Source organism: Scyliorhinus torazame, chromosome 27, assembly GCF_047496885.1.
Source record: "Scyliorhinus torazame isolate Kashiwa2021f chromosome 27, sScyTor2.1, whole genome shotgun sequence".
Classification (NCBI taxonomy): Eukaryota; Metazoa; Chordata; class Chondrichthyes; order Carcharhiniformes; family Scyliorhinidae; genus Scyliorhinus; species Scyliorhinus torazame.
Window position 1 is genome coordinate 25,807,957 of NC_092733.1, and position 12,699 is coordinate 25,820,655.

General features: G+C 47.2%; 1 protein-coding gene across 1 annotated transcript in view; it reads left to right on the forward strand.

Moving 5' to 3' along the window:
* Positions 1-12,699, forward strand: part of LOC140403321 (adhesion G protein-coupled receptor E3-like) — an 82,163-nt gene that overhangs the window by 58,851 nt on the left and 10,613 nt on the right. Inside the window, exons 12-14 of the mRNA XM_072491171.1 lie at positions 1,717-1,917; positions 5,495-5,715; positions 9,673-9,739. Of these exons, the coding sequence (XP_072347272.1) occupies positions 1,717-1,917; positions 5,495-5,715; positions 9,673-9,739 (489 nt within the window). The remainder of the gene's footprint in view (positions 1-1,716; positions 1,918-5,494; positions 5,716-9,672; positions 9,740-12,699) is intronic.

The following is a 12,699-nucleotide window of genomic DNA, read 5'->3' on the forward strand; positions in this document are numbered from 1 at the left end:
ACCTGATTGAACTAACTTCAAGGTCTGGAGTATCTGTCTGATCTAAGCTGCATCCAGTTGCAGCCAGCGTTAGACCAGTGTACCTAACACAACATCTCTCTCCCACTCTCTCTATCTCTCCATCTCTCTCTCTCTCTCTCCTCCTCCCCCCCTTACCCCCTAGCTGCTGCCAGGGCTTTTAGCATTTTTCCACTTTTACTGAAACGGGTACTTTATTTGAAGGTAGGGCCGAATGCAGAGAATGGCGCCTGGGAGGTTCTGTAGGCATGTCTGATCTGACTGCTCCATTCTGCCGACTGAATCACAGGGTTGTATATTACATCATGTCTGGTGGTGAGTCGTGATGGAGTGCAGTTGAAGGCACGCTCCCTTCAAGGTACTAACACATCAGCTGGGTGATCGAGCAGTCGAGGATGCTGGATTTAGGCTCCAGTCTATACGGAGGCGTGGGTTCAAATCCCACCACTGCCAAAATGTCAACTGGTTTGTCGTTTGTCTGTTTAACGGCGACAGGGTGGCACAGTGGTTATCACCGCTGCCTCACAGCGCCAGGGACCCGGGTTCGATTCCGACCGCGGGTCACTGTGCGCAGTCCGCACGTTCGCCCCCCCCCCCATGCCTGCGTGGGATTCCTCCGGGTGCTCCGGTTTCCTCCCACAGTCCAAAGATGTGCAGGTTAGGTGGCCGCGCTAAATTGCCCCTGAGTGTCCAAAGGTTGGGTGAGGATCATGGGGAATGGGGCAGGAAAGTGGGCCGAGGTGGGACGCTCTTTCGGAGGGTCGGTGCAGACCCGATGGGCCCAATGGCCTCCTTCTGCACGGTTGGAAATTCTCTGATAATCACCTTTGACCGTGAATAAACCAGCACTCGCAAATGGAGCTGACCTGGATCAAACAAAATGGTGGACCAGGCTCAAGCGGAGGTGCAAAGGTCCTATTGCCAAGTTAGGCGCAATGAGAAAAGCGCAAATGAGGTACTGGGTACAAAAATAGAGGGACAGAATGCATCTCCAAAGAGATTGCACTGTTTGCTGTGCAGGCACCAAATTTAGTTTAGAACGGGCAGGTAAACCTTTAAGGTGACAACCTTTCATCAGAGCAGGAAAATGTTAACAGATAACGCTAGTTTATTCATGATCAAAGGGAACTGCCGCCATGGCGGTAAATACGCACAGTCGGGAGCAACTTGCCAATCCCTGTCTGGGCCGGTCTCTGAATGAGGTGATTATGAACCCCCGCTGTCTGGGCCTCAGTCCACTGGCTGGGAAGCTCTTATTCTACAAGTCCCATGAGGAGATCGAGAGGGTAAATCTGAGGGCCTGGTGGAGGTTATTATACAGTCCCTCCACCACAATAGGTGTGTCAAGGGCGGTACTGTCCGGGGGTCTTGGGAAGAAGCTGGAAAGTGGGGTTGGGAGACCACAAGGTCAGAGGCGGTGAAAAGAAGATCTTCAGAGGAGAGGAGTCAGCGGCAGCCTGCAAAGTTATGATTCCACATCACGCGGTGGATTGATGACGGTCGGAGGGGTCTTGCCGTTCCACCTCAGCAAGGCCCCGCCCGACTCCCCTCAACGCTTGCTCACCTCCCACTGATCTCAGATTAGGGGGTTTCATGGGACACTCAACTCAGTCGCTCACTGGGGTGGCCCACGCGAGCTCAACGCGGTTTGACCTCCCGCTTGCTTCACTCCACTGTTCTCTGCTCTTCCCCATCCAGCTCGCCGACGAAGCGAATCTGCAAATGGTCACCACCGTCGGAACGGCGCTGTCGCTGGTCTGCCTCCTGCTGTCTCTCATCGCCTTCTCCTTTTGTCGAACGACGGATAACATTAGAATCACCATCCACTCCCACCTGTGCCTGAGTCTGTTCCTGGCTGAAGTCCTGTTTGTTATAGACTTTGACAGACATGCCCACAGGGTACGTTCTTGTTTCTTTACAGCCTGTAATGTGATTGTCGGCCGTATCTCATCTCACGCCTGGGTTGACGGGCAGCCATGGATACAAGCCGCGCTCCAGGGGCTCAAGGAGTAGATCTACATTGACACTTTCAGTTCAGCATGGAGGGAGTGTTCTGTTGTCTTCCATATGCAATGATAAATTTGCTTGCCTTCACCTTGAGTGCAGTTCTAAGTGGCTGTACAATTCTCCCCAGCAATGTTTAATGTCACTGGCCTAATAATGTAGGGAGCCCTGATAACTCTCTGAGGACATGGGTTCAAACTCATTAAATTTAAATTAAATCAAAATTTATTTTTTTATTAATTGGATGATGTCGCCACTGACTGCAGCAGCATTTTGTGTCCATCCCTAATTGCCCCTTGAAGTGAGTGCCTTATTCGGCCATTCCAGAGGCCATTTAAGAGTCTATCGCATTGTTGTCGATCTCGGCGACGGTCAGGATGTCAGATCTCCTTTCCTCGTGGACACCAGTGAGCCAGATAGAGACCCCAGGCAAGCGGGGTGGCTGGGCTCTGGGCAGGGTGATACCCTGACACCCCCCCCCCGATGCCACCATGCCAATGCCACTTTTTTCTCTGGTTTAGCACAGGGCTAACTGGTTTAGCTCACTGGGCTAAATCGCTGGCTTTGCAAGCGGACCGAGGCAGGCCAGCAGCACGGTTCGATTCCCGTACCAGCCTCCCGAACAGGCGTCGGAATGTGGCGACTAGGGGCTTTTCACAGTAACTTCATTTGAAGCCTACTTGTGACAATAAGCGATTTTCATTTCATTTCATTTTACAGCAATCATGGTCACCGTTAGGCTTTCAAATCCAGCTTTCCTTTGATGGAATTCAAATTTAGCCACCCGCCGTTACCCGGGCCCTTGGGTTGCAAGCCCAATTGGCCCGGTGGTGCCCTTGAGCGAGGGAAATCTGCCATCCTCACCTAGCCCAGCCTACCTGCGACTCCCGAGCCTCAGCAATGTGGTCGTGCCAGGGTGGAGGAAGCGCCCCTCTACCTTGCTAACTGCGACCAGGTGATATTTAACGCTGACACCCTGGGCTGCATCCGGCCATGGACTCAGAGGCAGGTTAGGAAACTGGCAATGTTGCTCAGAAGTGTGGCGTGCCAATCACCCGATTTCCCGAATTACGCCCTTTTTCCAAAGGCAGCATCGAGGCGAGGGCTGACCCAGAGGTGGAGGAACATCGATTAATTATTAATCCAATGGAGTGGCCTGTATCCTCGCGTGCCGCCCCCGAGAAAGGGTTTTCCCCCTCCAAAATGGTTGCTTGGCAACTGCAGCCTCAATTGATTTGGAAAAGTTATTTTTCGAAGCCTTCGGAGGGCACCTCCATCTTGTGGCACCCTTGTGGTCACCCACCTGCCTCAAATGTTTTCTTGGGCCTTCCCTGCTGCAGAACCCTCCCACCGCCTCGAATTGATGGGTGTCCCCAGAGGCAGACAATCGATTTTTCATTCCCCCCCCCACCTTGAGTGTAGTTCTAGGCCTTACCAACCCGAACCTCGATCAGTAGCATGCTTCCCGAGCGACAGAAGGTTGTATTTGAGCCTCAGATCACAATAATTGAGCGTGCAAGCTGAATTGACACCTAGGTGCAGTCCTGAGGGAGTGCTGCCTTGCCTCAGATGCAGAAACAACAAATTGCATTGATCGAGCATGTAAAGCAGAGGAACATAACCAAAGATGCTTACACTGGAGGGCAATCAGATAGAAAATCTCACCAAGCCAAAGGAGGGGATATTAATTGGGGTGACTAAATGCTTGGGCAAAGAGGCATATTTTAAGGAGCACCTTGAAGGAGGGGCGACTGAGGTAGTGCGGCAGAGAGGTTTATCGATGGTGAGGTGAAGGTTAGACGAAGGCAGTCAAGGATGTACAAGAGCCAGCGTTGCCTGTTGTCGGGCTGAAGGAGGTTACAGGGATGGGGAGAGGGGAGAATATGGCGGACTTTCAACAGCAGAATGAGAATTTTAAATTGAAGTGTAGGCCAGCGAGCGCAAGGCGGCCGAGCAGGACATTATGTGAATTAGGACACGGACTGCGTGGCTGCCGAGGTTTGAATGAACTGGGAATTTACTTGAGGGTGGAAGGTGGGGAGTTGGCGGTGGGCGAATTGAAGAGCCTGGATGATTTAAGCAGGAGTCGTGGGGTCCAGTGACGGTACAGCAGTGGAAATAGATGGTCACTTGGGTGGAGAGTATATGGGGTGAGAATGGGGCTTAAGGTCAAAAGGATTCTCGACAATCTGGTTCAGCCTGAGACAGTGGTCAGGAAATGGGAAGGAATTGGTTTATTATTGTCACATGTATTGGTATACAGTGAAAAGTGTTGTTTCTTGCATGCTGTACAGACAATGCATACCGTACATAGGGAAGGAAGGAGAGACTGCAGAATATAATGTCACAGTTATAGCAAGGTGTAGAGAAAAGATCAACTTAATACGAGGTGGGTCCATTCAAAAGTCTGATGGCAGCAGGGAAGAGGCTGTTCTTGAGTCGGTTGGTACTTGATCTCAAACTTTGGTATCCTTTTCCTGACGGAAGAAGGTGGAAGAGAGTCTGTCCGGGGTGCGTGGGGCCCTTAATTATGCTGGCTGCCTTTCCGAGGCAGCAGGAATTGTAGACGGAGTCCAATGGATGTGGATGGGAGGCTGGTTTGCGTGATGGACTGGGCTACATTCACGACCTTTTGTAGTTTCCTGCGGTCTTGGGCAGAGCAGGCTCCATACCAAGCTGTGACACAACCAGAAAGAATACTTTCCGTGGTGCATCTGTAGAAGTTGGGGTCTGAAGATTTTGGTTTCAGTCTTCCGATTAATTCAAGGAAATCATGGCCCATGTGTTACTGGATGTCGGACAATTTGGGATGACAATTCGGAGGTTCCGAGAGCAATGGTGGCTGCCAAAGCGATAGCTGGTTGCATGTGTGGCCTTGAGTATTAGATACTGCAAGATGCCGATGAGACTCGGTGAGGTGCACCCAACCACATATAGGGTCACCTGGCCTGGGGATAGTGTGGTTAAAGGTCAGGTAGCATTTGTTAAGGAGTTTATGAGCAGGCCAGATGATAGGATGTTGTTCTTGTCGTTAGCTCTGTAGCTTTGAGCGTTGTCCTTTCAGCAAAGCTCGACTGGACAATGGGGGGAAGGGCATTGGCTGGAGACTGCCAGCCATGTCAAAGGATGGAGACAGTTCACAGAGGATGCGGATGGGATAGTTTAGCACCCTCGCAGGGATTCATTGTGACTTTTAGGAGGACTATCTGCCCTAACACTGCAGCAAGCTGATGAAGAATTGACGTGACTCAAACCTGGGAACCGATTTATGAGGCAACATCAATTGTTGAGGATGGAGGTTGAGTTAATTGACGGGGGAGTGGGGGGGATCTACAAATCAAAGTTGTCCAATGACGAGCAGCTGAGATCAGTAACTCAGCACAGACGAGGGGTGTTTCTGGTGTATCGCGAGCCACAGATGGCCATTCATATGTTTTCATCACCCCATCTTTGGAATATATGATTCTTTCAGAGTGCGTGTATGGCCGTTGCCATTATGCTCCATTACCTGTTCCTGGCGTGTTTTGCCTGGATGCTCCTGGAAGGTGTCCAGCTTTACCTCATGGTGGTAAAAGTGTTCCACTCAAGGAGTCTTCAACCGAAATACCTGTATCTCTGTGGCTACGGTTCGCCTGTTATCATTGTTGCAATCACAATGGCAGTCAATATTCAAGCTTATGGGACAGAAACACAGTAAGTAGAGCACATCCACCTTTGGGCACATTGTCTTTTTCAAGCAATGGTTTTAAGAATGCTGACCCGTAATGATACTTCTTCAAATGAATAAATGATTTGGAAATGGAAGATTACAAGTGTTAGATCGTGTTGTTTTATCAGGGGAGGTCGTGGTGTAGTTGTATTGTCACTGGCCTAGCAAACCAGAGACCCCGGGTAATGTTCCGGGGCCCCCAGGTTCGAATCCCACCATGGCAGATGGTGAAATTTGATGGAATTAAATGTCAAATGCTGGCCATGAAACCATTATCGAAAGTCGTAAAAACCCATCTGGTTCACTAATGCCCCTTTAGGGAAAGCAATCTGCCGTCCTTACCCGGTATGGCCTACATGTGACTCCGGGCCCACAGCAATGTGGTTGGCTCCTAACTGCCCTCTGAAATGGCCCAGCAAGGCACTCAGGTTCAAGGGCAACGAGGGATGGGCAATAAATGCTGATCTTGACAGAAACTCCTACATTCCCTTGAAGAATTCCATTGCCTTCATCGGGGATGCACTCATCCAATCACACCACTGGGATTGACCTTTGACTGATGACAGTGTGAGAATCATGGGGGTTGCAGTTGATATCGGTGCTTTCCGAAAGTATCTTTTCTGTTTTTAAATGAAGGCCAACAAGATGATCAGCAAGAAAATCTGAGGGCTAGCTAAGGTGTCATTCCTAATTGTGTTTTGCGTCATTCTACAGTGCAGAAGGAGGCCAATCACCCTCAGATTAGACATTTTCCAAATATCACACTCAGGGTCCCAGGTTCGATTCCGGCTTGGTTCTCTGTCTGTGCGGAGTTTGCACGTTCTCCCCCGTGTGTGCGTGGGTTTCCTCCGGGTGCTCCGGTTTCCTCCCACAGTCCAAAGACGTGCAGGTTAGGTGGATTGGACATTCTGAATTCTCCCTCCGTGTACCCGAACAGGCGCCGGAATGTGGCGACTAGGGGCTTTTCACAGTAACCTCATCGCAGTGTTAATGCAAGCCTCCTTGTGACACTAATAAATATTATTTTGTACAAAGGCAAAACTGGTACCACACGTCAAGAGCGGATCTTTTAAACGTTCCAAAGGAGTCTTTCATATGAGGAACACAATGTTGGAAAAAACATCCAAACCTCACGTAGTCCCAGATGAAAGTGATTAAACTGAATTTTACGGGTGACTTTGCAATAAGGGAAAACAAGATTCCACTTTGAATTGAGATTATTATTAAATTAGACACAGTCCATATATCACAGTCAGATTAGACACAGTCCATATATCACATTCAGATTAGACACAGTCCATATATCGCATTCAGATTAGACACAGTCCATATATCACACTCAGATTAGACACAGTCCATATATCACAGTCAGATTAGACACAGTCCATATATCGCATTCGGATTAGACACAGTCCATATATCGCATTCAGATTAGACACAGTCCATATATCGCATTCAGATTAGACACAGTCCATATATCACACTCAGATTAGACACAGTCCATATATCACAGTCAGATTAGACACAGTCCATATATCGCATTCGGATTAGACACAGTCCATATATCACACTCAGATTAGACACAGTCCATATATCGCATTCGGATTAGACACAGTCCATATATCGCATTCGGATTAGACACAGTCCATATATCACACTCAGATTAGACACAGTCCATATATCACATTCGGATTAGACACAGTCCATATATCACACTCAGATTAGACACAGTCCATATATCACAGTCAGATTAGACACAGTCCATATATCGCATTCAGATTAGACACAGTCCATATATCACACTCAGATTAGACACAGTCCATATATCACAGTCAGATTAGACACAGTCCATATATCGCATTCGGATTAGACACAGTCCATATATCACACTCAGATTAGACACAGTCCATATATCGCATTCGGATTAGACACAGTCCATATATCACACTCAGATTAGACACAGTCCATATATCGCATTTGGATTAGACACAGTCCATATATCGCATTCGGATTCGACACAGTCCATATATCACATTCGGATTAGACACAGTCCATATATGGCATTCGGATTAGACACAGTCCATATATCGCATTCAGATTAGACACAGTCCATATATCACACTCAGATTAGACACAGTCCATATATCGCATTCAGATTAGACACAGTCCATATATCACACTCAGATTAGACACAGTCCATATATCACACTCAGATTAGACACAGTTCATATATCGCATTCGGATTAGACACAGTCCATATATCACACTCAGATTAGACACAGTCCATATATCGCATTCGGATTCGACACTTTCCATATATCACACTCAGATTAGACACTATTCATATATCACAGTCAGATTAGACACAGTCCATATATCGTATTCGGATTACACACAGTCCATATATCACACTCAGATTAGACACAGTCCATATATCACATTCGGATTAGACACAATCCATATATCACAGTCAGATTAGACACTATCCATATATCACACTCGGATTAGACACAGTCCATATATCACAGTCAGATTAGACACAATCCAAATATCACAGTCAGATTAGACACTATCCATATATCACAGTCAGATTAGACACAGTCCATATATCACAGTCAGATTAGACACTATCCATATATCACAGTCAGATTAGACACAGTTCATATATCACACTCAGATCAGACACTTTCCATATATCACACTCAGATTAGACACTATCCATATATCATAGTCAGATTAGACACTATCCATATATCACACTCAGATTAGACACAGTCCATATATCACAGTCAGATTAGACACTATCCATATATCACAGTCATATTAGACACAGTCCATATATCACAGTCAGATTAGACACTAGCCATATATCACACTCAGATTACACTAGCCATATTTCACACTCTGATTAGACACAGTCCATATATCACAGTCTGATTAGACACTATCCATATATCGCATTCGGATTAGACACAGTCCATATATCACACTCAGATTAGACACAGTCCATATATCACAGTCAGATTAGACACTATCCATATATCACAGTCATATTAGACACAGTCCATATATCACAGTCAGATTTGACACTAGCCATATTTCACTCTCATTAGACACAGTCCATATATCACACTCAGATCAGACACTTTCCATATATCACATTGAGATTAGACTGTGCATATATCACATTCAGATTAGACATGTGCATATATCACACTCAGATTAGACACTTTCCATATATCACACTCAGATTAGACACGATCCATATAATCACACTCAGATTAGACACTGTGCATGTATCCACTCAGATTAGACGCTTTCCATATATCACAGTCAGATTAGACACGATCCATATATCACACTCAGATCAGACACTTTCCATATATCACACTCAGATTAGACACGATCCATATATCACACTCAGATCAGACACTTTCCATATATCACACTCAGATTAGACACGATCCATATATCACACTCAGATTAGACACGATCCATATATCACACTCAGATTAGACACTTTCCATATATCACACTCAGATTAGACACGATCCATATATCACACTCAGATTAGACACGATCCATATATCACACTCATATTAGACACTGTGCATGTATCCACTCAGATTAGACACTTTCCATATATCACACTCAGATTAGACACTGTGCATATATCACACTCAGATTAGACGCTTTCCATATATCACAGTCAGGCATGGAAAAATGAAGAGCAATCTGTCTTCAGAAACTGATAGGAACAATGGGAACAAAATTCTGCTCCTGATGGGTGTCCACCCTCTGTAAAGCAGGTAAATATCCATCGGTGAGTGCGTTTGGTTGTGTGAAATCATTGTAGCAACGGCTTTGCGCTGTAGCTAAAAACGTCGATGAATGTCTATCTTGTACAATTGAGTCATTTGCAACTTCTCTTTTCCACCCAGCTGCTGGCTGAACATCGAATCAGGATACATATGGGCTTTCCTAGGTCCAGCCTGTGTCATACTTGGGGTAAGATCCTTCAGTAAACTGCCTTGTTCCTTCTAAGCATGACATTTTTCAGAGGTGTGGTGTGGTTTGGTAAATTAAGCCAGGCTCAAAAGCAGAGCCTGGCCCCTGCATCTGGGACAGTCATAGAATCATAGAATCAACAGAGCAAAAGGAGGCCATTCGGCCCATTAAGGCTGCACCGGCTCTTGGAAAGAGCACCCACTTAAGCCCTCACCTCCACCCCATCCCCATAACCCAGTAACCCCACCTAACCTAAGGGCAATTTAGCACGGCCGATCCAGCAAACCTGCACATCTTTGGACTGTGGGAGGAAACTGGAGCACCCGGAGGAAACCCACGCACACACGGGGAGAACGTACAGACTCCACACAGACAGTGACCCAAGACGGGAATCGAACCTGGGACCCTGGAGCTGTGAAGCAACTGTGCTAACCACTGTGCTACCGTGCTGCCCTTTCGAGGCCCTTTCTCACAGCATGCCTGATGTATGGAAAGGTCCCGTTTCCAACCTTTCCCTCTGTCGCTGCCTCTCTCTGCTTTCTCAATGCTCCCTCTTGATTGCTCTTAAAGTTCCTCCCAGGCCACGACCGTGCGGCCTAGCGTACTCCTCCCTCACATTGTGGAAATCATTCCTTTCCTGGAGAACAAGGTTGTGGAGCACCCCAGCTGGGTCCACTCCCTGCCTTATCCCTGTATCCTAACCTGAACATTTTTGGAGACTGAGGGACAAGTTAGCACGGTCAATCCACCTAACTTTCACCGATCTTTGGACTGTGGGAAGAAACCGGAGCACCCGGAGGAAACCCACGCAGACACGGGGAGAACGTACAATCTCCACACAGACAGTCGCCCAAGGCCAGATTCGAACCCGGGTCCCTGGCAGCTGTGACGCAGCAGTGCTAACCACTGTGCCTCTGTGCCACAACATGCCACTTTAGCAGATAGTTTAAATTTGAATTCAATAAAATAAACCTGGCATTGAAAAATGATTGTGAAATGGCTAATGTGCTTTAGGGACGTAAATCTGCTGTCCTGGCCTGGTCTGGCCCACATGTAACTCATGTAACTCTGAAATAACCTCGCAGGCCACTCATTTCAATACCAGGTAGGGATGGGCAACAAATACTGATGCCCACATCCCTTGATTCAATAAAAAAGATTATCTGGTCATTAGTAACTAAAGTCGCCATAGTCCCAGATGACCATAGGCGTCTTTCCCCTTTGGGGGGGGGAGGGGAGAGCTGACTGGTAGTGATTTAACCTGAGGGTCACCTCACCTCAGGCGAGGGGCAAAGTTGAGAGGGCGGGGCCTTCGTGAACAACCTCAGCCGGTGCGGGGGATTGAACCCGCGCTGCTGGCCTCGCTCCGCATCACAGACCAGCCGCCAGGTCATCACTACATTGCTGTTTGCGGGAGCTTCCTGTGCGCAAACTGGCTGGCGCACATTTCCCACAATGCAGCCGCGATTGCTCTTCATCAGAACGTACTGGAAAGAGCACTGGAACATTCTGAGAAATGAATGGTGCCATGGAAACGCGGCTGCAGCCTTAGGGACTGATGCCTAATCCATTGTTTTCCGTTTGAAACATGCAAGATTCTGCAGGGGCTTGGCAGGGTAGACACTGGGATATTGTTGCCCCTGGCTGGAGAATCTAGAACGTTGGAGGGGAGGAGGGGGGGGCACAATCTCAGGGTAAGGGGGTCGATCATTTAGGACAGAGATGAGAAGGCATTCTGCCTGTGAATCCTAGGAACACACATGGGGCGGGTGTGCGGTGACAATGGTGTGGCGATAATGGCCAAGTGGTAACGTCACTGACTGGTGATCCAGAGGCCCAAGAGAATGCTCTAGGGCCGTGGGTTCAAATCCCGAATCCCACCAGAGCTTCTGCCGGCATTTAAATGTAATCAATAATGAGAGGAAGAAGGAGGGAATCCTGAAACTCGACTCCTGTAATGCTGACTTTGACAGCCATCTTTGATTAAACCCATCTGGTTCACTAATGCCCCTTTAGGGAAGGAAATCTGTTGTCCTCACCCGGTCTGGCCTACATGTGACTCCAGACCCACAGCAATATGGCTGATTCTTAACTGCCCTCTAAAATGGCTGAGCAAGTCACTCAGTGTGATGGGTGTAGGAATTTCAGATGTCTTGTTTATTATGTATTTGGTGCAATAAATGTTAAGAGCCTGGGCTAGTGTGTGTGACTGCTGCAGTCTTGTTTGTAAAAATCCTGATTTGAAAGGCAGCAAAGAGAATTTAGAGACAGAGGTGAAATTAAAGCATCACAAAAGTAAGATCACAATTCATTCCAGCCACTTTTTGAGGCTTGGGAAATGGAATTTTGTTTATATTAAGAGGGTTCCCTGGGGAATATTTAGTACATTAGAGACATTCGATGATGTAGTTAATGGGAGGAGTCACGGGCTGAAGCAGTTGAGGTTTCAGTTTAAGAATTTCATTTTTAGATTGGAATGTGACCAGAGAAGCAGCTGATATCAGTCTAGTGAGTTTAGATCTGTCTGAGGACAGTCTAAAATTTTCCGGGAGAAACAGTTCAGTTAAAGATTTGACTGGGACCAGACCAGACAAACAGCTGTTTTCAAGTTAGTGATTTGCCTGTGTACAGGTCAGGAGCAGTGTCTCAGGCGGGCAGTTTAAACAGTAGTTTGAGACAGGCAAGAATCTGCAGCTGGTTCCTGAAGGACCTCTCTTTCTCAAATTGGTTTATCCAAAACATCACTTTGCAGGAAGTATTCCTGAGTCTGCGAACTGTATTTCAAAGTGGATTGTTAACTGAGATGGGTTTTGTTTGAGTGGACATAGGGATCGCGTTTGGAATTGTTCCCTTGTATTATTTAGCATTGTTTAATTAGTAATTGAAAGCTATTGAGCTGGATTCTCTGTCGGCGGGATTCTCCGCTTTGCCGGCCACGAATTCATGCCCGCAGATTTCCT